General features: G+C 55.4%; 1 protein-coding gene across 4 annotated transcripts in view; it reads left to right on the plus strand.

Moving 5' to 3' along the window:
• The window catches only part of TTC7B (tetratricopeptide repeat domain 7B), a 223,343-nt gene extending 198,137 nt beyond the window's left edge, over window positions 1–25,206 (plus strand). For all 4 annotated transcript variants that reach the window (XM_029950403.1, XM_029950404.1, XM_029950406.1 and 1 more), the window contains one exon: window positions 24,257–25,206. In XM_029950403.1, coding sequence (XP_029806263.1) covers window positions 24,257–24,478 — 222 coding nt within the window. In that variant the 3' untranslated portion in view covers window positions 24,479–25,206. The remainder of the gene's footprint in view (window positions 1–24,256) is intronic.
• The last annotated feature ends 949 nt before the right edge of the window (window positions 25,207–26,155 follow it).

Raw genomic sequence — 26,155 nt, forward strand, 5'->3', positions numbered from 1 at the left:
TCGACCTCCCTCTCTTGAAGCATCTGTAGAACCAACACAGGGTTGTTGCTTCACGGATCTTTCAGGGGAAGGTGCCATGCCTGAGCTTGGCCACAGTGGCCAGTGTAGACCAGGAGTGGCAGGTAGATGAGGTGTGGCAGGGAGAAAGGAAGAAAAACAAGTTCAAGAGGCAACTTGAACTTAACAGATGTCATTATTCCCCTTTTACAAACAAAGCCCCCCAAAGCACCCATTGCCGGCTCCCTTGAATGGCCTTGGAGCAGGTATCATGGGAACATGCTGTTTTTACGTGGGTTAACTATTCTCCAAGCAGAGGCCTTTGGGTTTTGTTGGCTTGGCTTCAGCACAGTCAGCTTCCCACCATGAGTACAGGAAGTGACATCAAGGGGGGGACTGCAGGATGCAGCCATACGGTTTCACATGAGACCATGGAGGCCAGGTCAGCTAATCAATGGCACCTTGCCGTGCAGTGGGCTCTGAGTGTGGCCCAGGCCGGGTCTCGAAGAGGAAGTGTGCTGTAAGGTAGGGCTCCTGCTTGGCACAGCCAGGTCCCCAGGCTGACCTGTGTCCCCGGGCCCTGGGGGGAGCAGCGGGTCCCTCTCAAGTTCAGACACCCTGTCCTATTGTCCCCAAGTACATCCTTCTTTGTCAGCCCCTGGATCCCATCCGGGGGTGGCAGTGGTCACCAGCCATAGACCAGAGGCTGCTGTGGGACAGTGTCCAGGCACCTCTGCCAGAGTCCACCGTGGTCTTCCCAGGTCCGTGTGCCCCCAGGCTGCCTGCTCTCTGCGTCCCTCATTCAGGGAGGGGGTCACCCTCCAAGAAGCTGGTGCATAATAACCATGCCCATGAGAGACCTAGCTCCAGATGAGAAGGTGAAATGGTAATTTATAAAGATTGATGCCTTTCCTGGGCCGGAACCCTGAGCTCTCTCACCCCCTCCTCCTCCTCAGAGGAGGAGCTCAGATGCCAGATGCCAGGCTCCACGGCCCAACCCTGGGCAGCCTGGGGCACTGAGGCAGACAGGTGGACATGGCAGGGGCTGAGGGATCGGGGCTGCGCAGATCCAGGCAGTCACCCCGCCTCTGACGCAGAGACCCCCTTCCCGGGCCCCAGGCTGTCTTTCCCTTCAGGCCAGAGTGGCTCACCTCCTTCCTGTGGTTACAGGTGAGCCAAGAAGGGGACGGCCTCTGCCCTCGGGAGTGCCAAGGAAAGGGGGCAGCGTGTCCCGCCTGGCCTAGAGAAGCCTGGCCCTCTTGCCCTGGTGTGCCATGCAGATGTCGTCAAATGTCATTTCCTGTGTGAGGAAAACAGACACCCAGACGCCAATCCGTCTGCTCAAACGAATTCTCTTGTGGAGTTTATGTCAGCCACCTCCTAGTCCCCTCTCCCCAAGGACACTCCCTTGTCCCCTGACGGTGACTCAGGATACATCCTTAGCCCTTTTTATGGGGTTCCCTCCATAGACTGTGAGCCTGGTGTCTTGTTCAGGGTGTGACTTCTGATCTTGGCCCCAGACCGTGGGAGCCCCTGCCTGTACCCCTCCCCCACCCCAAACCCAGATTCAAGCAGCTTCCCTTGTGGCCACAGAATCAAGACGTGTCCCTCACTTTGAGGGTGGGCTCCTCTGGGGAGGGGGAGGGGGCCATGTCGCTCTAACTGGGTTTGCACAGTGCCCATACCCGTCTTGGGGTAGGAGGCCAGCAGCGGGAGTGACAGGGAGCCGGTCAGAGCCCGGTCAGAGGCGCCAGCCATGTGGGGAGGACATCTGAGTAGGGGGAGGGATTAGACATCATTTGGGGGAAGAGCCAGGTAATTGAAACGTTTTTTTATGACTCAAGCCATGTCCTCACATCCTTTTGAAAGTGCATATTTTTAGCTTAAAGCATTTTCCTGTTTGTTGGGCATGTGCGTCCTCCTTGCAAAAGGAGCAGGAGCGTCACCTGGAAATGTAGAACTTCTGCATCCACGTGGCTCCTGTGTGGCTTGTGGCCTTTGATCTTGCCGCCCCCTCCCCCACTCACAGCCCTCCCACCCTCAGCGGCATCCGGCATCCTTCGGTGCAGAGAGAAGTCTCTGCAGACATTTTCTGCCTGGGATTTGGATCCCTCCTACCCACTGCAGCATTTTCTCAGTGCTGGCCAGGGAGATATGGCATCCGGCCACCCTGCTTTCGGCGAGGACTGAAATCACAGACCCGGCGCAGGCTCCGAAATACAAGCCGTGTCCCTGGGCATTCCTTTGCCACAGCTTAAGGAAAAATTTAATTTTGTGTTTATTTCTATTTTCTGTTTTGGAATCTTGGATGACTAATTACAAGCAGGGCAGTTCAGTATCTCACTCAGAATTATGATCTAAAATTATTTAAAATCTGACATAGTCTATCCAAACCGTTTATTCTTAGAAATTCTGGCCCATTATTCCAGTCTGATTTGACGTTCACTTCCACCTCGTCCCTGCCTCGCCGCTCCCTTGCTCGGATCCGACTATCTGGTCCAAGTTTTCCCGTATCTGGGTTGTTCTGTGTTCCCTAATTCCCCTTCCTGATTTCAGGCCCCCCTGCATTTGAGCCCTCCTCCCCAGCACCACCTGCCCTTCAAGTCAACAGAGGGCTGTTGCCTTGAGAAAGTGGCATTCAGGGCCACCTGGGCTGGCTGCCCCCGACCTGCCTCAGGTCTGAATGGCTTCCCCATCATCCGATGCTGTCCCGGAGGCCCTCCACCGAGTGCTCCCGGGCTCTCTCTAGGACACGTCCGCACACATGTTGTCTAGACCTTCTGTTTGAGCCTGAAACCCTTCAGCCCAAAGGTCTGGGGAGGACACCCTAGAAGTTTCTCCCAAATACTGCCTCCAGTGTTTCTTTACCAGTATCAGGACATCTTTGGACCTGACACTCACCAGAGAGTGAAGGCATCACAGGATTTAGACCACCAATGAAATTCCGTAGTCTAAGCACCCCTTTTTACAGATGGGGAAGCTGATGCCAGAGGGGGGCAGGGACTTGCCAAGAGCCCAATCCTGACTGCATCACTCCCGAGGGCTTCATGCCTAACTCTGTCTGTGAAGCGGGCAGTAGCACTTGCCTTTTCACGTTGGGGTGGGGGTTGGGAAGAGACCAGCTCCCCAAGCTCCTGGAGGGTGGGCCCTGGCCCTGGAGAAGCCGGCTCATTGCTCTAGGGGAGATGGGGGTTGGAGGGCTCGAGTCTGTTCGAGTCCTGCACCGTCTGCTGCACTTGCATCCTCTCTCCGTTTTGTTCCCAGTTGGAGTCAAGACTCTGCACTTGCCTCTTACCTTGCCCTCCTGCCTTGCAGCACCCCTTCTCACAGCTGCCCTTGCCCCATCCACCTGGGGCAGCAGGATCAGCACTGATTTATGAGCCCAGCTGGGCGCAAGAAAGAGTAGGCTTCGGCCCCCACTCCTGTTGCCAAGGGGGTAGGAGTGAAAGGTTGCTTAGGAGGAAGGAGTGACAAACATTATCAGTGACACAATACCAAAACTCCCGAGCCTCAAACCCTCGGACTCTAGGACTCAGGCCGCCGCCCCTGCACAGATCACAGATCTGCACAGATCCCCCGCTCTGGGCCCTGTTCTCGGAGAGCCCCTGCTCTCGGAAGCCAGCAAGCACCACCGACCAAGGAATGGGCTGCAGGTGTGCAGGGGCAACAGCTGAGGGCACCGCCTGGGGTCTGGAGGCAGCCTTGCCCCTGAGGTCCCTCCCCGGGGCCTTGGTGAGCTGCTGCAGAGAGAAACCAGAACCACAGTCGGAGGGCCCACCCCTGGCTCCCAGATCTGGGCCCCCGCATCCAGAAAGCTCCAGGCCTCCAGGAGCTTTAGGAAAGCCCTTTGAGAACACCTCTGCCAGGGTCCCTGGGACTCCAGCCCCCTTGCCTGGTGGCAGACCCCTCTCCCCATGGTTACTTGGCCGCTTTCACCTCCCACCAGGCTCACGACTGACGTGTGATCTCTCTTCCCTCCCTTTCTTCACCTGCTTGGTATTTGTGGGACAGCTGTCTCTTCAGGTAATGTCTGCCGGCACTGTTTCTCTTCAGGCCTTTCAGAGCATCTTCGTTGGGAGGCAGGGACCAGGGACCCGGCACTTGGGCACCTTCTCCGTGCCAGGCCCTGTTCTGGCTTTAGCTTTACCTTCAGCATCACGTACTCCACACAACGGCCGCTCAGTTACTGCCCTAAGAATTAAAGGACGTGATGTACAAAAGCTGCATGGAGCCTGGGTCAGTGGGAGATACTGGACTAGACCTTGAGGATATAAACATACCGCTCCCCTCAAGTCCCGAAGGAGAGCCATAAACACGTATAAGTAAGCGTAGGAAAAGTCACAGGGGCAGGGCGCCTGGGTGGCTTAAGAGGTTAAGCGTCCAGCTCTTGATTTCTGCTCAGGGCAGGATCTTGAGGTTCATGAGTTCGAGCCCCACATCAGGCTCTGCACTGACAGCATGGCTTCTCTCTCTCTCTCTCTGTCCTGCTTCCACTCTCACTCTCTCTTTCTCTCAAAATAAATAAACTTTTTAAAAAAGCATTTAAAAAAGTCACAGGGCCTTTGGTAGATGGAGGTGCAAGTCACGGGTCGTCTGGTCTCATGAGGGAGGAGGGACCGACCGTGGCTCCACCAAAGGTGTGACCTGGGGGCCAGGCTTCAAAGCTAAGTAGAGATGTTGACTCTCCCACAATTTAGGGACAGTTGGAGTTTGAATACCTAATACACAAACCAGCTCTGGGAGATCTGTGTGGGACAGTTGAGGCCAGTTAGCAGAAATGGTGAGGACGCACTGTTAATTTTGTTAGAGGTGGTTCCATAAGGAAATATCCTTTTTTTTTTTCTTTTCCTTAGAGATTCCTGCGGAAGTATTTAGGGATGAAGTGTCACAGTGCCTATAATTTACTTCAAAATACTAACCCCTGCCCCCAAAATAGCTAAAGCAAGTGTGAAAAATGTTAACAGTTGTTAAATTTAGGCAACAGATATGTAGATGTTCATTAGATCGGCCTTTCAAATTTTCTGCATGCTTGAAATTTTTCAAGATTAAAAAATCTTAAGAGAAAGGAATGTAATCAGGAGTGATCATTCTAGAAGCTGTGGAGGATAAGTTAGGTAGAAGCTGAGAGACACTAAGGACTAGACTCCATTAAACACATCGTGACAGTCCAGGATAGGAGATTTCTAGAAGGTAGATTCAGTAAGGCTTGGTGAGGGAATGGAAGGTTCTTGCCTGATTCTCAGACACCTGGGTCAGGTGTCTTCACCCAGAGGAAGCAGAGGAGGAAGGGCAGCACCGGGAGGAGGGAGGCTGTGAGCCTTGCACATGGCCCACGGGGTCTGGAGACCTGAGCATTTCCAGGGCGGGGGCCATGGTTAGGAAGCAGTGGTGGCCTGGAGGTGGCTGGAGGTGACAGCTGAAGGGATAAGAGGGCAGGAGACCTGTTCCCAGCTGGGCTGCGAATCAGAGAGAGAAAGAAGGCCAAGGACAGACCCCAAGGAGCACCAGCATTCACAGAGCAGCAGAGCAACCTGGCTAATGAGGACGCGTAGGTTCTGGTCATTTATGCGCTTTTCCTGTCCACCCAGCTCATCCAAACTGTAGCTGGGATTTGGGTCTGACCCTGCCAGATTCCTAGGCCCTCTTGTTCCCCTGGCCCAACTCGATTCTCAGCTCTGGTCCGTGGCTGGCCCAGGACCCTGAAGGGTTTATGGGATGTCCATGAAGGAAGGGTCCCAGTGAGCAAGATCACTGTGATAAGTGTGAGAGACAGGAGTGACTTGGATTATAGGTATGGTCCCACACAGAGGAGCTGGGGGCCCTTGGGCTTCTTTGGGCCTCAGTTTCTTCCTCCGTGAGTAGGGCTGGTCATAGGAAAATCAGATGCGATTACACGTGTGAGCCAGAAGGACTTGAATGGTGTCCAACAGTGAATGCTTGCCCTGGTTCCTAGGAAGGATGTGAAAGGTGCCCCCTCATTCCGGAGACCCGATTCTCAAGTCAGGGGAGGGGGCTTGCCCCAAGCTGGGAACAACAGTGACCTTTTCTGCAAGGACTCTCGAACACACACACACACACACACACACACACACACACACAACCTGGGAACCTGGGATCTGGCCTTGCCAGGAGGTCGGTCTTAATTAGATGCGTAATTGCAATGCTGGCTGATGTCCTTCCAAACGAACGAGAAACTGCTGGCCCAACCCTGCGGGGGAGCCTAGGGGACATGATGCTGAGTCTTTCTTCATAAATAAAGGAGCAAAGCCTGCCTATTGCAGAGAACGCCCCTCTCCCCCACAGGGATCCGAATCCACCCCCCTCCACCCCTCCGCAGGTTTTCTCTTCTCCTCTGCATCCGGACCGGGGGAGTCCAGACAGATGCATGGGGCTAGAACCAAAGTGCAAGCAAGAAACCCCTGCAGGGATCTCCAAGAACAAATTAGAAGCAAAATCTGCCTCTTCCGAAGGACAACATGCGGTTTTTCCATGCCTTTCAAAGCCAGGCAGGTCAATCCAGTTATAATTGGCAATCTAATTAGAACTCCCACAAGCTGTTAAACTCTTTACCTGCCGCCTGGCATCTTACACAGAGGGCACACATCTGCTCCTGCCCCTGGCATGATGAAAGAAAGCCAGCTACAGACTCATCCTTCTGCCGACAGCAGCCCCCTCCAGCCACCCCCTGCCGCCGCGTGGACGCCCACACACCCACCAGCAAGGGTGACGTGGGGCACAGCCCAGTTGACAAGAAAACCGGCTTGAGAGAAATCAGGCTCAGAGGGCTGTGTTGCTGAGTGATTTGGGGAGACTAACTGGGAGCAAAGAAGCCCCCAGCCCTGTTTTCCCAGATGTCAGAGGTGTCCTGAGGGAGGCTCAGGGGTGCCTTAAGCTTCCCCACAAGTCAGATTGCTCGGTGACAGGAGGAAACGTGTCCCTCTTCTTTCTTTCTGCATCCTTAACCCTGAAGAAAATAGAATTTTTGTGCTGAACCCCCCCCTCGGCCATCAAGATAAGCAGTGCGCTTTGGCCGACGGATGGGCGGATTTTATGGCCCCGGCATCACCTGGTCCCTCTGCTGTCGTGCCAGGGGCCTCTTGCAGCTCCTGCTCGCTGGTAGATGCTGGCGGTGCATGCCGGACCCGGCAAGCCAGCTCTGTTCATCTTCTCCCAGTTCTGCCCACAGTGACATCACGGGTAGCTTGAAACCAGCCGTGGTAGAGTATTTATACCAGGGAAATTGGCAAGACTACAAATCCGGGCTTTTTCTGTTCTTCCAGAGTCAGTTGACCAGCACGCCACTAGACTTACAGGTCTGGCTGGTTTCATGGGGGGACGGGAGGCAAAGGGGGAGCAGAGTATAATTGGTGGAGAAGAACACAAGGGTCCCTGCCTCAGGACCTTCCAGGGTGGCGGGTCCTCCGGGGACAGGTAGAGTGGAGCTCACCTTGCCACTCTAGATAGAGACAGAACAGCTACAGGGAGGCTCAGGGGAGAAAGAACGAGGCTCAGAATTGCCTGGGTCGGTGGAAGGAAGAAAGGTGCGGTTTGGAGCCAAAAGACCTACATTTGAATTCTGGCTCTACCATTCATTGGCAATTTGTAGGACTTTGGACATGTTATTTAACCTCTCATACAGCGGGCGCCTGGGTGGCTCAGTCAGTTAAGCAGCCCACCTGGGCTCAGGTCATGATCTCACGGTGGGCAGAGCCTCTGGGCAGGTCCCCGTAGGCTGTGAGCGGCCACCTGTGTGGACCCCAGGGAGTGGCACAGCATGACCTTCCTAAACCTACTCGGCATGAAAGTCACATCTATACAGCACGGGAGCAATTCTTGCTGTTGCTTTGATTTACTCTCCTGGTTTCCCATGTCCCTGCAGATGAGCATTTCAGCCCCTCTCGGGTCTGTTTGGGGCTCTGTGCATGGGCATCTGGCCTCAGGAGAAGGCTTGATGCTGGCTGGGGGCCCCGCCCATCGACAGTAGGTGGCCGCTGCATGTTAGCTCCGCCCTCAGAGCCTCTGTTCTAGAGCGGGGACACATCACTGTGCTCTTCTCAATAGAGCTGGTGGGGAACTTTTGAGGAAATGACTCTCATCTTGATGGTGATTTGTTCCATATTGAAGTGGCCAGTGGTAAGAACTCCATGGTGCTGGAAAAGAAAGTGCCGTGCCGAGTCTCTGTCCCATTTCCACAGCAGCCATGCGGCTGCCTGCTGACAGCTGCTCCCGAAAGTCCCCAGCATGTCCAGCACAGTCACTGATCCAGCCCGGGGACAAGGGCTGGGAGCCCTGGGGAGAAAGTTTCAGCAAAAACCCAGGAGTAAAAAAATCCTCATTTCTGAGCAAATTGACTATTTTCTTTTCTCACTAGAGGGTGGCTTTCCTGCGCTCTAGGGCTCCAGCCATGCCCAGGGGCATGAGGGGGCAGCACGCCGGGAGGGCAGAGCCTTGGGCAGCCAGCTCCCTGCCCTGCCTTCCCTCCCGGATGCCATGTTGGAAGCTCTCTTGGTATTTGTGGAAAAAATTTTCCAAGGCCTCTCTCCCATCAGAAGTATCTTATCATTTCTGTTTGTTTCTTTTTAAACGTGGAAAAAATAGTTGGTGCCAGACCCTGGCAGGGATGGGTAAGGCACCTGCCGAAATGGCCTCGTCCCCCGTGGCAGGTGGTGAATCACCGGCATTTGCGTCTGGTCGCGTTGTGGAGAGCACCGTCTGTCTCCAACAGACGCAGCAGGGCCAGTCGGAAACGCAGACTCGGGGCGCACCCCTCCCCTCCGCACAGAGGCTGGGAAAGGTTTCCACGCCCTTCTGGTGGACCCTGGCCTGGACAGGAGCAGGGGACTGACTGGCTCACGGCTGGGAGAGGACACCCGTGCTATGGTCATCCACGAGTGTCCACTGGGTCCTAAGGACCACACTGGTCTCTGGGGATACAGTGATGAGTCACTGCTGCCCCTGCCTTCAGGTGCCTCCTGAGTCTGTACAGTCCAGAAGCTGGTAGCCCTTAGTCTCTGCACTGTTGGCTTTTTGAGCTTCCCGGGGCTTCCTGTAAATCCAGCAGTCTTCTGGTACCGCCAGTGAGCCCCCTTTCTGACCCCGCCCCTCACTGGGCCAAAGTGTCTCCAGCCACTGGCTGCCTTTCAGGTGTCAAAGAGAAAGCCATCCTGTATTGCCCAGTGACTCCACACAGCCGGAAGAGCACTCCGGTCTGGGGTGGCCTCTCCTCCTCCAGGAAGCCCTCCTTGCCCCTTCCTGGCATGCTGTGGGCAGTCTTCCTGCCCCCTCCCCCCTGGGCTGCAGAAAGAGACTCTTCCCTATAGTGTTTTCTACTCATTTTTCTAGTTAACATTTAAGTTCTGAAACTGGAGGTATAATAGGTGGTCGGAAAAATACTTCTCGGATGGAATTTTCATCTTGATCATCTACTTCACCCTCTCTGTTCTCTAGGTTGGGAAAGTGAGGCAGACCAAAGTAGGATGGTTGGCGGTAGGCCACAGAGCAGGCTTGGGCTGGCGTGCCCTCCGCCAGCAGGACGGCCCCCCCAGCCCTGGGCTCCTGCCCCAGGGAAGGTCAGGACTTCTCAGTGGGAGTAACTGAGGCAGGCTTTTGCTGTGCTTGGGATAATGGTCAGAGGCAAGTGCAGTGACACCCTCCCCCTGCTCCATCCGAAGACACTTTGAAGCAGAGGCCCAATGTGGGTCTGTCAGGGTCACTGGGAAGGAGGCCCACCCTTGGACCTGAGGGACGGGCTGGGGTTTCTAGGACTCCCCCACTGTCTGGCCCAGGGGCTCCCAGCAATCCTGCAGCTCAGCTCTGTGGCAGACATGTGTGAACACGTGCGGGTTATTCTCCTGAGGACAGAGGACCTGCAGCTACGGTTTATCAGGCACGTCCCCTCCCCGCCCCCCAGAGCTCTGGCCCGTGTCTGTTCCTCCATACCCACCCCGTCTCCATTGCCTCATCGGAGCTAAGCTTCTGCCGAGGCCCCCGTCCTCACCTGTGGAAGCCAGGGTCTCGGTGGCCCGCACCCCTCTGGCGGGGCTGTACAGGCCTGGGGTGGAACGCCATCTTCCCAAACACACCGGGGTGGCAGCAGCCTCCCTCGAGCCGGGGAGGCTGCGCCTCGGCCTCCGGGGAGCGATTAGCACCAAACTTTCCACTGCGTGGGTAAGTCGGGCCGTGGGGAAGCGCTGACTTCCAGGCTGCCCTGGGCTGCAGTGTCCGCCTGACTTGTTGTTGGGGAAGGTAGATAAAAATAAATAAATCAGTCAACGAGGGAGATGTAGAAATTAGTCAACAGGAGTCTCTTGCCCATTACCAATGGAAAAGTACGAGCAAGGGGAGCCACGTGAGCACCCACAGAAAATGCTAGCTGGGATGTGGCAGGTCCCACAGCCCCAGAGCCACACGGCCTCTTCCTCTCACCTAAGAATCGGTGGCTAATATTTACATCAACGCTGAACCTCTTGCGCTAATATCCTAACAGCCAGACGTGCCATTTGAATGGCCGATTGGGGGAGGGGAGGGTGGAGAATCACCTGGAATTTTACCAAGAACTGTCAACGGGCTTCAGAGTAAGGAGAATGCCCAGCATCCCAGGCTTCCCCCTGTCCCCTTCTCTGCCCCCTTCTGACCCCTACCAGGGCCCCCTGCTCAGCCCGCCTTTTCTCGCTCATGTCCTCTGATAGTGCAGGGGACTCTGCAAGGGCTCGTGCTGCTGTTTCTCTCTGTGTGTGTGTGTGTGTGTGTGTGTGTGTGTGATTGTGAGCTCCTTGCCTTGGGCTGCAGGATGGCAGGGAGGAGAGCTCCCCCCACCAGATACAGGGATTCCCCGTTGCCCTTGGCCTTGTCTCCAAGGGCCTGTGTGCAGCGGTATCTGACCCTCAGGCTTTACACACAGATTCACCTCCAGGGCTGGGGTGCGGGCTGTGCTTGGACCAAGGGGAAGCAGCTCGAAGGCTGCCTTTGAGCCCTTTCCAGGGAGGAAACATCTGCCTTCTTAGCCTTCCCGATGAAGTCAGAGAATTCATTTTCCTAATGAAATCTCCACACCATTCCGAAGGGCAGGTAAAGAAAGGGACTTGGGGTGCCACATAACCGGGTCCCAGCTAGGGCAGGGGAGATTGCCGAGGGCACAGGGTCCCCCATCTCTGACTTGGAATGTGACCAGCGTCCTAAGTGACCTCCTTTGCCAGCAGACATTACAGATGGAGGTGGTTGTGAGATGGGCAGAGCAGGCCGAGGAGAAGGGAGCCGGGCTTCCCCTGCTCTGCGTGGCACAGTCCAGATGTCGAGGGGCTCCTGTGCGGGTGAGCATCTGGGCTGCCAGCACAGGGTGCTGGGTGGGGTGGGCATTCGTCACCTCACTCAGATGTGAGCAGCCCCATCAGCCCCTCTCAAGCTAGGTGCTGTGGTGCTAGGTCACCTGGGTTTGGAGAACCCACAGTCTCACCCCACTGGAGTGGCAGCCAGGGCATGGAAAGAGGACCTAGTGTCCAGGCTGACCGAGCTGGACAGGGAAGTCATGTCCCCAGAGCTTCTTCCTCAAAGAGGACTGCTCCCTGGACAGCCCAGTCCAGGGCCACCTAACCCTGAGAAGTCCTCTCAGGATGTGTCTCTTGGTCCCCTACATGCCCAGCGCCTTCTAGACACCCCGGTGCCCTGACGTAGAGAAATAGCCCTGAGCTCCAGAAACCTGGCTTCTGAGACTCACCTTGGCCTCTACCTGGCTTGGTGACTGAGCCAGGTGCTTGCCCGCCAGGCCCCTTTCCTCACTTCTCTGTCATCAGTGAGGCCCCGCCCAAGCTTGGCTGCCCACACGCCTACCCACAGGAGGCTTCTCGAAGTAGCTGTGTGGCCACGAGCCAGTCACCTCTGATTCTGAGCTTCAGAGTTTCCATTTGTTTAAAAAGGGGGAGGGGATGCAGGGGATGCTGGACCTCCCGCAGGGCTCAGGGGGCTCTCTGTCTGGGGCAGGACCCTCAGCAAACCAGCCCCCTGCAATGGGTGCCACAGCAACCACAGGTGCTCAGTAGAGTTCACAGGAGGGAGTAAAGAACTAGAAAGGGCTTTGGTCATAGCAGACCAAGCAGAGCCCCAGCCTAGGACCTCAGGGCTGTGATCTGGGTAGATCAGGGCCCCAGTCTCCTGCCTGTGAAATAGGAGGCTTGCCCTTCTCTGTCACCCCTGACCACCCTCTGGGCATCCGTCTACACCAGGGGCAAGCGGTGGGTCTTTGGTGCTCCGAAGCTGCTGGTGGGTGGGCAGACTGTGGTCCCTCCCCTAAAATGTCCCTCTGATCCCCGGCAACTGTTCTCTAAATGCCACCACAGCACGTGGCTATTTTGGCACCGATGCTGAAGTACCCAGTTTCAAAGAAATTAGGCCAGAGGAAATTTGGGGCCAAATTGGGATTTCTATGTGAAATCCGCTTGAGGCTGGACAGGCCGTTTGGCTTATGACCAGACTGCCCCCATCCTCACTTGCTGACACATTTACTGCCTGATAGCCTGTCGCTCTGCTATTTGCAGAATCAGCTCCTCCAGAATATTCCAGACCATTCTAGAAGAAAACAGTTTTGAGCAATGCTTTAAGAAAAGGAAAAGGCACACTCACACTGTCTGAGGGTTTAATGAACCTAGCATGAGGTCTCCTTTGGGTACCATGATCAACAGCAGAATTCAGTGGGGGGGGCGAGGGGGGGAGGCCTGATTTTACTGTTCTTCTAATGCTGTGGACTGAGAGAGAGAGAGAGAGAGAGAGAGAGAGAGAGAGAGAGAGATTCTGGAAGCTTTCTTCAGATCCTGAAGGACTATCGGGTATAAAAGGGAAGGACTTTTTCTTTTTTTCCTCTTCTTTTTTTTTAAATATAGTTTATTGTCAAGTTGGTTTCCATATAACACCCAGTGCTCTTCCCAGCAGGGAGGGGACTTTTTCCACTTGACTCTAGAAGACTCGACAAACATCAGAGAATAGGAATTAGATAAAGAGCCTAATTAGGGCTCCACATTTTTAACTGACAGCTCAGACTGCCCACTAATGGTGTAGGCTGCCCGGAGTAGTGGTGAGCTCCCTGTCACTGGAGGGTGTGAGCATGAGTGGGAGGCTGCCTATCAGGGACTGAGGCAGGGGCTGGTGCGTCATGAGGCAGAGGCCCAAGCCCCCTCCTCACCCCAAGGAGCTCTGCCTCCGTGGACGGTTGGCCGCTGTCTTAGAAAAATAAGAGGTTTGGGAAAAGCTGAGTTTTGTTTCCTTCTGAATTGAGTTCAATGCTAGAAAGGCCTGGTCTCCAGAAGGCACATTTCTTCAAATAAAACATTTGACCTGGAAAAGGGGCCTGTGAGAAGACAGCTTCCCACAGGCCCACGATCTCCCTCGTGAACAAAGGTGCCGCTGCCTCTCGGGCACGTGTGGGCCCACGCCAGGTGGGGGAGGGGAGGCGCTGGGGTCTTGGCCTCCCTCCTTCTGGAATCCTCAGCACCAATTCATAGCACACCTTGAGAGAAAGCCTCCACAGGGTGTCGCTCAGCTCCGACCACTGCCCCTCCCTTGCCCAGGCCTGCCCAGCCTCGGACGTCAGAGGACTGTCCTGTACTGTCCGTGTGTCCATCTCTGGCCCGTCATAGAGGGAGCAAGGCCAGCTACCGTGGGGGCCTGGCTTCCGCTCACCGTGTTGCAAGGAGCCACTCCTCGGGGCAGCCGTCCAGTCTCTGGCCCTTCCCCTGGAGCCACTCAGCCCACGTCTCCCTCCTCCCCTTTGTCCCTCAGCCTCTTTCTTCCTGCTCTTCAGCTCCGGTCCCCACTACAAGATGTCAGTGCCCTTAGCTCTGAAGGTTAAGTGGCCTCGTGAATGTTGTGACCCTACTCAAGGGCCAGGCAGGGTGGATGGGACCCTGAGGACCGTGGGTGGGGGCTGTGGCGGCCTCACACCACCGTCTCTGTAGTTAGATGGTTAGGCTGGCCCTGGCCTTTGGGGAAGCTGGAGTCAAAACTCAGTAAAATGGCCAAAACGAAAACACCAGCCCCGTACCAGTCCTTACCCCAAACTTCTGACCTGTTGAGCTGAGCCCCGCCAAAGGCCCTTCTCCAGGGCACCCTGAACTCATTCTTGACTGATGTAGCAAAGGGGGTTGAGATGCAGCATGTGACCCCCGCCACCCTCTGGGCCCCAGTGGGCAGCCACGTAGGCAATTGGGCAGTGGTGCCTGGCATCAGCCAGGATGCCTGCAATCCGGCCCCTTTGGAGCTCCTGGCCTGGGTAGGCAAGCCCTTCTGAGGCCAGCAGAGCTGGCCAAGGCGCACACGCTCAGCCCCCTGGCAAGCCGGCGTGCATTTCTAAGCACTCAAAACACACAGAAATGAAACATAAAACAGAGCCCAGCAGAGATCAGACCTCACCCGGAGGCGCTGGATTCCAGGTAGAGAAGCTTAGCGCTGCCCCCACCCCATCCGAGTGCATTTTCAGTTCCTTTTCAAGGCATTGTTGGGAAGCAGGGTGGGGCTCAGGCTGCCCCCTCAGCTGTGCCCACAGAATGTTGGTGCTCTGCACTGTCAGTGCCTTTGATGCTCCCCAGCCCCGAGGCGGGGGGGGGGGGGGGGCCAGGCGGCAGCCCCCCACCTGGCCTTCCCACCGCCACTCCCAGAAACCCTTTGCATGATCAGCATCTCCCACGGCCTTCTCAGGGTGGCCCTGCTTGGCAGTCTATTTATAGCCTGATTTAAAAGGAAAATATTTTTGAGGGCACCACCACTACCCCCCGGCTTCTCTCTGATGGATCGGATCGCATCCTCAGGAAGGAAAACTCAAGTACTTGACCAGAAATGGGGACTAGTGTGCCAGTTTCCTCAGTGACACTTACGCTTCAGCCGATGCAGACTCCAGCCCAGCCAACCCACGACTTCTGGGAAGGGGTGGGAGCGCACACGGGGTCCCTCTTCCCTCTTGGGTAGTGAGAGCCCCTCTTGGCAGCCTGGTGGGCTTCCAGGAAGTTCTCACTGTGACATGCACAGAGCTCCTGGCGGCACAGCATAAAGCAGTGGAGGTGGGGACAGAGTTAGAGCACGGGGCGCAGAGTCACAGACGGGGCGCAGAGTCACAGACGGGGCACGTGCCATGTGCCAGGCACTGCACCAGGCCCTCTCCTCCTGGCACCTTTAGGGATCTAGCCTCACTGTATCAGCAGGACCCTGGCCTTACACAAGGCTCGTTTCCTGACTGGCCCTCTGTTTCCTCATCTGTAAGAGAGTGTCGGACCAGAGAGTCTGTCGAGTCTGCAGGTGGGTGCTAGGGTTTTCTGCAGAAGCAGTGGTGTGCCACCAAATACCTGTCAGGGAGGCCATGGCAGCCCACTGGGAACAGAGCACAGAGCACCTTTTCCCATTGGGCTCAGACCATCATCTCACCGATGTCCCTGGGAGGCACACATGGAGGCTTGAGCGAACGGGCTCTGATGTGAATGTGGACAAGGTGAAGTGAGGCCAGGCCCTTTGGCGCCCATTGGTTGAGAGCACTGGCAAGGAGTCATGCCCACCCTTGTCCTCCCCACCATTAGACAGTGTCGCACGCCGTCCGCTAGTCCATCTTCCCACACGTTCACCAAACATTCACCAAGAATCTCCCCTGTATGCAAGGACGAGTCAGATGCCCTTGCTGTCACAGAGCTCCACCCAGAGGCACACAGGATGGCAGCGGAGCGTCCTGCAATGCTGGGCATCTCGGAAGGGCATCTCGGAAGGGTCATTAAGGGTAATGATGATGATCACGGTCATATCGATGATGGTGACCATTCACCAAAGGTTTACCGAGTGCTCTACAAACTTGGTCTCTTGCAGCCACATGACTCTCCTGTATTTGTCCCCATTATACAGATCAAGACCCAGAGGAAGTTGTCCACGTCACTGGTGGAGCTGGCTCATGGCCATTCCCAGTGAGTCTCAGGCTGCGCTCTTAACCTACACCTCCCACTCTCTAAGAGGGGGCCAGGCCTTTCCCCCGTGCAGCACGGGTCCCCTGGCAGGGGCCAGAGCCTGCAAACCTCTTTGTAACCCCTCGCCTGTGTCCTGGTCCGCCAGCGAGCCACCTCTGGTCAGGACAGCCACCCCTCAGGCTGCAGCCGGGCAGCTCTGTCATCGTCCCAGAGGGGGATGGGCTTTCTTCTGGCTGCCATCACAGTCCCAGTGTCCTGACAACAGAAGTCCCACCAGGGGCAGCAGTGGGCGGGGGGTGAGGGAGGTTATATATCTTTGTCCAAAAACCTTGGAGGTGCTGGTGTGGCTTGAATGGCCCAGGAGGGACTGCAGAGCTGGTCCTCCGCCCACGTCCACATCCTCAGGGAAGCCCTTGCCTTCAGGCCCCTGGCTCCTGGGTGCCAGCATCTCACCAACGTGTGCTGTGATGAGTAGGAGCACAGACTGTGGGCCATACAGACCTGTACACAACCAGCGGTGGCTGTAAACATGATCCTTGTTTCTTAGACCTTTGGGGATCCCTCATTTATTCGTTCTGCACTGAATACAGCCCACCTGCTCAGCATCAAGCCCCACAGCACAGAGATAACCACAGGTCGCCCAGTCCCTGCCCTCCAGCCTTTCAGAGCGAGGCCTAGTCAGGGAGCCAGGCTGGAGATAAGCCACCTTGACTGGCGTAGCACCTGTCACACAGGATGGTTAGGAAAGCGTTTAGCAATCAGTAACACACAGCAGCGCAATGGTTATCATACTTTGCACATTAAAGATTAATAGAGCCTAGTGGATTCGTGCATTTGCCCTTTTGGGTTTACATGTATTTTTGGAGGAAACTCCTGACAATGCTGCCCTAAGCTCCCGCCTCACCCCTGCCCCACCCCGACCCCCTGCAGTGGTGTGATGGTGGAGCATCTGACTCAGCATGGGACAGAAAATTTTTAAATATTCCAGTCCCACTCTTGACACCAGACTTCCCCCCACACCCTGGCCTTGGTGTGGCCTGTGCAAAACCCAGGCTGGCTCGGACACAGCAAGGGCACCTGCTGATCTCTGCTCCAGAAGTCAAGAGCAGTGGCCCCAGGGTGGAGTTGGCAGCAGCAGCCTGGTGCGGCATGGAAAGCACAAGGGAGCTGTTCATCCCCACCCTGCTGCCAAACGTTTGATTTCCAAAGCATCCTGCCCGGGGAAGAGCAGTGGGCACACGGAGACTGTGGCTTGAGCCCCGAGCTCCTGCACGGCTGCTTTTTAGTGGTGGCTCAGCATCCTGGGGAAGGATGCTTGCTTGCAGGGACATTATCTCTCTGTGCCTGTCCCCCTATAGGGACAAGCAGTGGTCCACGACATGCCCCTGAGGCCAGCAAAGGGCTATCTTGGCACTTGCACAAAGCACCATGGGGATGTCTGAAAACTCCTAAAGTGGCTTTTGTCCTGCAGCCTTGCTCGTGGTCACCTGATCCAGGGCTCCGTGTGCTCCCCAGAGCGAGGGCTGTAGCAGGAAGCCTTGGGCACTATAGCCCACACGGGGCATCTACGTGCATGCCTGCGGTGTGTGGCAAGGTCTTTAGTCCTTGGGCATCAACTATCTCAAACACACACACACACACACACACACACACACACACACACACGAGTGAGGAAGATGCTAACCATCCTCAAATTAGCCAAGTCCATTTGGTCTCATTTGAAACAACAGATTTAATTTAATCCCTCACTTCCAATTTGGTGCCACACCAAGAGCTTATTTGTACAGAACACAAGATTATAATAATCACAAGCTTGGGAGGCTGTCTTCATTTGTGTCCAAAGAAAGGGACAAGGAAGTTACTGCTCAGCAATCCCCCTCTTCTCGGAAGGCTGACCCGGCTGGCTCCTCACCCACGGTGGCTCAGGACCCCCAGGGCTGGAAAAGGCAGAAGCCTGTTTGCACAACCTCCAAGAGAAGAGAAGAGGGGTTGCTGTTAAGCCGCAGGTGCGGACCGCGCAAGTTCCCACCTAGGCTCTGCCACTTGCCCCCTACACCAGTGTCTTCGTTCTTAGGCAGCAAGCGCTCCATCTGGTTAGGATTTTCACTGAGCCCGAGCTTTGAGAGCAGGCTTGCCCTCCTGTGCATCCCCGGGACATGGCTGGGATCTGGACAGTCACGCAGTAGGGCTTTGGATTTCGATACAGGAGAGAAGGCAGGTTGTTGCAGTGATGACCTATGGCAGTCACGGAGATCTCTGTCTCCTGCCAGCCTGAGGGCTGGGAGCTGGACACGTGCCTCTGGGTAGTGCTGCCTAAGGGGGAAATGTGGCCTGGGCTCTTGAGGGAACAGCAATCTGCAGGGCTTTGAGCAGATGGACTAGAGCTCCTGCAGGAGGGGCCAGACCAGGAATGACTATTGTTGCAGAGGGGGAAGAGGGCTGGGAGCAGCATCATGCAGAAATGCATGGGCTTTCAGGCCAGCCTGGCTGGACCCAGAGGCCTGTCCTAGGAGAAAGTTGGACCAGCCGTGGCAAGAACAGTTAAATGCCAGCCTCACGAGTTAGGCCTCTGATGGTTGGAGAAGAGAGGAGGCAGGGCCGAAAGAATCAAAAAGTGTGTCAGGGTTCTAGTGCTTGAGAGCAGGGCAAAGCCAAGGAAGGCCTCTCCCAGCACAGCAGGGCTTGGGTGGCGGGTCCGTCCTGACAGCCAGGCACATCCAGGTCCCAGTCCCCACCCCACCCTCCTGCCACCAACCTGCCAGCGACACTGGCACTGAGCAATGGCTCAGACCCCAGCCAGAGCTTGTCCTGGTGGATCCCATTACGTGACTGCTTTCTGAGCTGCTCTTGGCTTGCTGGGGCCCCAGGCAGAGGCTGATTTTTCATTCCCTTGCCAAGCCTGAGCTGCCAGCCCTTGGCAAGCCTGTGATGTCTCCCTGAGCAGCTCCAGCTTTAGGAATTAATCTCACTAAACAGATTGCTCGGGAAGCTTCAAGGTCATCTGGAAAGGGTAGCCTGGTCCTACATTAGGAGTATTAAGTCCAGGTATGTGGGCTGGAAACTTCCAAGCCCACAAGAACTATGGAATGCTGGATGACATGAAGACTCTTAGCTGCCCAGTACTGTGGGTGATCGGTCACATCAGCCCATTGGCTAGTTCTTTGCAAGCATTGGGGAATGGGGAGACTTGTCCCCTGCCGTAGACAGACCCTGGAGCCCCCATGGTAGGCGACACCCAGATACAGCAGCCTGCCACCTTCTAAACAAAATTCCCAGTTAAAAAGACTGGTGTCCTTGTACCCCACCCCACTGCTAAGCACAGTGGCCTCTGGGTCTTGCTGGGCCAAGGCCTTGGTCCTCCTGGGTCGCCACCTCTCATCAGCCCCCAGTACCTTGGCACTCACATCCATGCCAAGCCTCAAGATCGCAGCTAGCCTCTGAGCCACCAAAGGGAGGCCAGGAGCCCTCCTAATCCTTGAGCGAACATATTAGGATGCTCCGAAGCAGCGATCCAAGCTGGAGAGGAACCATCTCCTGGTCATAACCACAGGGAAGAGTGACGGAGCCAGTGATCGATGGTTGGAGAGATGAAAAGAAAGACTCAGTGCAGCAGATGCCAATTTGCCATCGCTCATATGTAACTGGGTCAGCACCCAAGGGTCTCCAGGCTCGTTTCTTAAAGCAACAGAGACAGCAGTGAGCAGGCGAGCTGGCAGGAAGGTCTGGGGGGGAGCATGGAGGCTTTGGCCTCCCTGGCAGACCTGGGCTGGCCTGCAGTTCCTTATTCATTGGTCCCGTGACCTTGCGCAAGACCCTTGGCCTTCCTGAACCTTGTCTCTGTATCTGTGAAGCAGTGGTAGTGTAAGACGAGCCAAGTACAAGTGCCTAGCATCGCGCCTGATGTGGAGAAAACATTCCGCATAGAGGAAGAACACGGCATGGGGTCTGGCCCGGCAGCAGCAGAGCCTGGCGGGACCCAAATGGTGTGCTCGGCCTGCCACCAGGTAACCAGGGACGCCTCTCTCCGTCTTGCCAGGTGGCTTGTCCCTCATCACCCATCTGCCTGGCTCACGCGGTGTGAGTCTCCCTGCCTGGGAGGGCCCCTCTGAGCAAGGTTGTGTGTATTCAGTGATCAGATGCGCTGAGAGAGTCATACCCTGAAGGAGTATGACAGGGTAACTTGTGTAATCTTCATGCCACCACTGGCTGCCTCCACCCTAACTCCCTCCCTCCTCTCACGGCTCTGTTGGCTAAATCGGAATGTTCTAGAGTGAGCTCGAGCTGGTAACCTCCCCCAGAAGGAATGAAAGCAGGAGCTGACTGGTCCTCACATCCTGCTGCCTGCAAGCTGGGGAAGGCCTCCCGTCCTTTCTGCCTGGACCTCCTAGATGGAGTAGTGTGGGTGTCAAGGGACTTCAGGCAGGCCCTGAGAGTTAGGAGGCGGGTTCTAGCCTGGCTCTGTGGCAGCTGGCGACGCGCCTGGGGCAGGAGATGCGGCTTACTCCCCCACCAAATGGGAGAAGAGACACCTAGTGCGTGGGCAGATGTCCTCTGCTGCAGGACCTTTGTCCACAGAGGTCGAGGCCGGCCTTGCAGCCAGGTGCAGACACGTCCCCGCCATGCCCGTGCGAAACCACTTTGGGCTCCCCAGGTGGATTAAGTGAACTAGTGAATGCGAGCACTTAGAACGGTGCCTGGTGTGTCGCAAACACTGAAGGCCCTTGCTGCTGTCATCACTATTAATCATCCCGCCTGGAGGCCGGGTCCATGCTGGACGGCTGCCCCTGCGCTCAGCACATGGCTCCTAGGTGGGCGAAGCATGGAGCTCTGGGGGGAGAGCTGGGGCGCTGTCTGCAAACCGGACCCTGACCGGCCTCGGCAAGGCGGCTGAAACCCAGCAGTTTGCGCTGGAGGACGGGAAGGCCTGTCATCTGAGGAGAGAAAAATCTCAGAAGCCAAGGTGGAATCCTGATCGCAAGGGCTGACTTCGGCCTCCTCTCTAGCCAGCCATCTGCTCGGCCTGGGTCACCCTGGCAGACCCTCAGTGCTGATGGAGCCCCCTGAGGACCAGGACTCCAGCATCGACATGGTTAAGGCACATGTAGGTGTTAATAAGAAAGGGAATGTGTGTTTTCCTTTCAGTTTTCTTCCCGGAGAAAGTCGAGCTGACATTGAGGTCTGGGGTACCCCAGCCAGGGGAGACAGCCTCTGTCTGCTGGAGGCCTCCTCCTCCTCCTCCGCGCTCAGGAAGGCAATTCGGGGAGCAGGAGCTGGGGGAATGGAGGGCATCCCTCCACAGTATCTCACATTGCCCTGGGGTCATGGGTCTCCTTGGCTGTTGCCCCACTGACCTTGACCTCTGCTAGGGTCGTCCTCACAGCTCCTGCACTGGGCACTCTTAAGTGCAGACGATTCTCGGAAGCAGGGCTGCTTTCCAAGCCCTCAGACGCCATGTCCAGGGCCACACAGGCTGGGGGAGGGGCCAGCACGAGCAGCCCACAGGACCTGGACACCGTCTTCTGGGGGCGCCACTCCTGCCTTCCTCACAGAACCCGTCTTGGAGGCCAGTGCTCACGTCGCCTGTGGCCTGTGACTCAGGCTGCAGCCAGCCCTCCGGAAGGTGCGTTTATGCCCCCTGGCCAGCGGGTTCTGCTCCCGAGAGCCTACCTGCTGGCCCTTGCCCCTTGGTGACGCACATACTTGAGAACACTGCGGGTGCCTCATCAGGTCCACACGTGAGCCACAAAAAGGAAGTGCAAGGCTTTACTGGGAAATTTAGGAAGAGGTACTCGGGACCAGCTGGCCAGGCCCCGTTCTTGGGGGGGAAGATTCAATACTGTAGCCATCAGGCTCCCAAAGAGAATGAACAAAATGATTCTTAAGTTCATCTGGCACAGTACAGGGCACGATTGTGCAAATACTCAGAGCAAAGGGAAGGAGAGGCCCTCATCCCCACCCCTGCCGTTAAAACGTGATGTGAAGTGACCGCAGTCTTACCAGCACGGTCCTGATGCAAGGCCGGGGGCTAGGGAGGGGGGGGGGCGGGCGCGCAGAGGCTCGCTGGAAAGTTGTAGAAGGCCCCTGTGTTTCATGTAATAATTCCCTTCATGACAGGCAGCGCCTCACGGGAAGGAGGGGAAGGGAGGAGTAGCTAGTTTGTGTCCAGCAGAGAAGAAATCAGGTAGATCCCTGTCCGCCAAGATAAAGCAGACAGCTGCTTAACAAGGTGGCCTTGAACATGTGTCAGTTCTTTGACGGCGTAACTCTTAGAGCTTTGGAGTGACCAAAAAACCCACTAAAGTTCAACAAATCCAATTTAAAAAGCTAAAAACTTTTGTTCAAAGAAAAAAAATCGCAAAAGTTAAAGAACAATCTAGACAATGAGGCTAGCAGGTAAATAGCAGTCTTCTAAAAGGCTTGTAAACGAAAGCATGGAAAATCTTTAACCTCAGTTGTTTGGGGTTTATTTATTTATTTATTTATTTTGAGAGAGAGGGAGAGAGAGCGAGGCGGCAGAGGGAGAAAGAGAATCTTAAGCAGGCTTCACGCTCAGTGCAGAGCCCAACACGGGGCTTGACCCCAGGACCCTGGGATCATGACTAGAGCCAAAATAAAGAGCCAGACGTCCAACCGACTGAGCCGCCCGGAGGCCCCAACCTAAACTGTTATTAAAGAAATGCATGGGGCGCCTGGGTGGCTCACAGTCAGGTAAGCAGCTGACTTCGCTCAGGTCATGATCTCACGGTTCGTGGGTTCGAGCCCCATGTCGGGCTCTGTGCTGACAGCTCAGAGCCTGGAGCCTGCTTCGGATTCTGTGTCTCCCTCTCTCTCTGACCCTCCCCTGCTCATGCTCTGTTTCTCTCTGTCTCAAATATAAATAAACTAAATAAATAAGTAAATAAATTTTTTCTGAAAAAAGAAATGCAGTTTTCACTAAGGAAGGACATTCTGCACTTACGAAATAAGCAAACGTGATAGTGTAGGACGGGGGTCAAGCACTGGAATTCTGCTGGTGGCTCAGAAAGTGACACAGCCTGGGGCACCTGGGTGGCTCAGTTGGTTAAGCATCCAACTTCTGCTCAGGTCATGATCTCATGGTTCGTGAGTTCAAGCCCTGTGTTGGGCTCTGTGCTGACAGCATGGAGCCTGGAGCTGCTTAGGATTCTGTGTGTGTGTGTGTGTGTGTGTGTGTGTGTGCATGCATGTGCGTGTGTGTGTCCTTCACTGAGTTGTGCTCTCTCTCTCTCAAAAAGAAACATTAAAAAATTTTTTTTAATTATTAAAAAAAGAGCGAGTGACACAGCCTTTAGGGATATAATTTGCAGAGCATTTGGAGAATTTAAAAAGCGTCACATCCTCTGACCCACTCAAGGTCATTTTGCAGAAATTTGCCATAAAGGAAGTCTTTGAGCTGTCGTCAAGCTGGTCAGGCGGAGCCCCATCCAGGGCTACTGCGGGGAGTTGGCAGAGGCCTCTGCCCCCAGCCCATCAGCACCCCCAGAACACGTGGACATTCTCAGTAGGAGTCCGTTTACCCACAGGTTAGCAGGACTCAGTCTATTGAGTGTCTGACTCTTGGCTTCCGCGCAGGTCTTGATTCCAGAGGGTGGGATCGAGCCCTGTGTTGGGCTCTGCGCCGGGCATGGAGCCTGCTTATGATTCTCGCTCACACCCTCTCTCCACCCCTCTAAAAAAATAAAGTGAAAAAAAATAGCAGAGAAAGTGGGCACAGCGCCAGTGTGTGCCCCGTGAGGGAGAGATTGAGCAAAGAGAATATCATCTGATGAAAGAATACAAAAACATCAGTGGTTGAGATGCGTGACTTAGAAACATGGTCATGGTAAAATATTTGGGGAGCAACCCCTACATCCTGATTAAAACTGTAAATGACAACTGTGCCTGTGATCAGGGGACAATGAAGGCAGGGGGCTTATTTATGGTAGGGCGACTGCGAGCGATGAAAGAAAAAAACATCTGTTCTAGTCGCCACCATAGTAATGCCACAAATGACATTTCTTCAGGTTAGAAAAACCGTTACACATCAGCCGGTCCACCCAGGATGGCCCACTGGGCCAGACCAGACCAGCCTTTGAGATCGGTTCACTCCTGGGGGTTAAGCAGTAAGATGAACCCCTGTGAAACTGCCATTTTTATCTTTCAACAAAACAGCTGAACGTAGGCAACTTCATATAGTCGAACTTAACCGTGTGCCCAGCACAGTGGAGATTCATGCCAGCCTCCCAGAAACTTGGCAGGAGCTCCAGGTCGGGTAAGAGCCTTGAGCCACGGAGACTTTCTGACCCTCTGTCTGTCTGTCTGTCTGATGCCTGCAGGCCCTGATCCTTCATCAGCTGGGCCGCTACAGTCTGGCAGAGAAGATCCTCCGCGACGCGGTGCAGGTGAACTCGACGGCCCACGAGGTCTGGAACGGGCTGGGCGAGGTCCTTCAAGCTCAGGGCAACGACGCGGCGGCCACCGAGTGCTTCCTGACGGCCCTGGAGCTGGAGGCCAGCAGCCCCGCCGTGCCCTTCACCATCATCCCCCGGGTGCTCTGAGCGGGCCCCTGCCAGCCTCACTGCCCCTCAGGCCCAGGAGCCCCGAGGCCGTGGCTGGACGTGCGACTGACCACAGCGAACTAACCAAACACGCCCCAGATTGTCGCTCTCTCCACGTGCATTTCTGTTGTTATTTTGGCCAGCCCAGTGATAGTCCCCGAGCCCACCGACAGAGTTCAAAATGAATTATGTGCCATATTCTGTTAGCTGACATCCGAGTTTTAAGCAAAACGATAATGGAATTAATGAGCAAATGTAGAAGAATATATCCAAAGTTGAAGTTCAGTGGCAGAGCAGATTATTTTTATCAGAGCTGTAAAGAAAACCGCCCCCCCCCCCCCCCCCCGTCACCACGCCTCCCCCAACCTCGGCCGGGAAACCAAATGTGAATTTCCTGGTTCCCACCTCGGTCCTGGTCCAAGCCGGGACGCCAGCTGACAGTTTCTCGATTTTGTTGTCAGTAACTGTACCATGTGATGAATTCCTCTCCTCACTTAGAACAAAGCCTGAGTCCGAAAATATTTATATTGCACCAATATATGCTGTTACCAGAGAAGGGAAAAGGAGCTATTTAAGTTTAACTTTTTTATGTGAATTCAGAGTTTATTTATCGATGGAAATATGTACAAAGAAGCTTCAAATGGAATATTTACCGACATTCCTTATACATGACAGACACTTGGCTAAATGGGAAGATGATGTTAATAATAAAATGATTTTTAAATGGATCCGTGGTCTGTGGCATTGGTGAAAGCCCACGGAGCTGAGGGGCAAAGGCTCGGTTTGTGGGGGCGGGAGGCCGTGTGTGCCCAGGGCCTGCCCTCACCGTCCTGTGGGAATTCACGTTTCCATCGCTTCCCAGCCATCTGGGACCGGGCGTAGGACTCAGGCCTGGCATTCACGGGTGCACAGGACAGGAATAAAGTGACCTGATTAAGGCAGGAGATGAGAGGAAAGGGTCTTACTCTTCACACTGAAGGGTGTGGCTGGAACCTCAGTAGCCCTCCTGCCCCATGGGGGGAGGGCAGAGAGGTGTTGGGGACAAATGTGAAACCAGGGACTGACTCCAACAGGATGGATAACAGCAAGAGCCAGGGACGACCTCGCCTATCCCCCAGAGCTGCTCAGCTGAGCAGATATGGGACACCCCCACCTTGCCAGGACCCAAGGAAAGGGGGGGTGGGGGCCAGGGGCTGAATTCCAATCTCAAGACCCCCCACCAAGTTCAGCACAGCCTTCCTGACTCAACTGGACAGGCAGGCGAAGGGGCAGCTGAGGTCTGGGGAGGGACCACAGGCAGGGAATCTGCTGTCAGCAGAGCAGGTAGGCACCCCAGCCTTGGCACTGACATTGCCAGGCGGCATCTGGGGCTGTGGAAGAACAAACATCATGGAATTTTCAACACCTGATACAGGCAGGAAGGGGCAGGTGTCCAGTGGATAGCAGCTCACCCCGGCTGGAGAGTCAGGGCCCAGGCCTGCCATCCTGTGCCAGAGTATAGGGAGAGGCCTGCCCAGATCGGGACCAGGAAGGCAGGGGGACAGGACTACCCAAAAGTAATGGTCCAGGCACCGCACCAGCCATTGTCTCCCAAACCAGCTCTGTGCCAGGTCCTTGCCTTGGAAAATCCTTAAGACGTGAGCCTGGGCAAGGGCACTAGTGATGGCTCCTGTCTGC

This window comes from Suricata suricatta, chromosome 9, assembly GCF_006229205.1.
Source record: "Suricata suricatta isolate VVHF042 chromosome 9, meerkat_22Aug2017_6uvM2_HiC, whole genome shotgun sequence".
Classification (NCBI taxonomy): Eukaryota; Metazoa; Chordata; class Mammalia; order Carnivora; family Herpestidae; genus Suricata; species Suricata suricatta.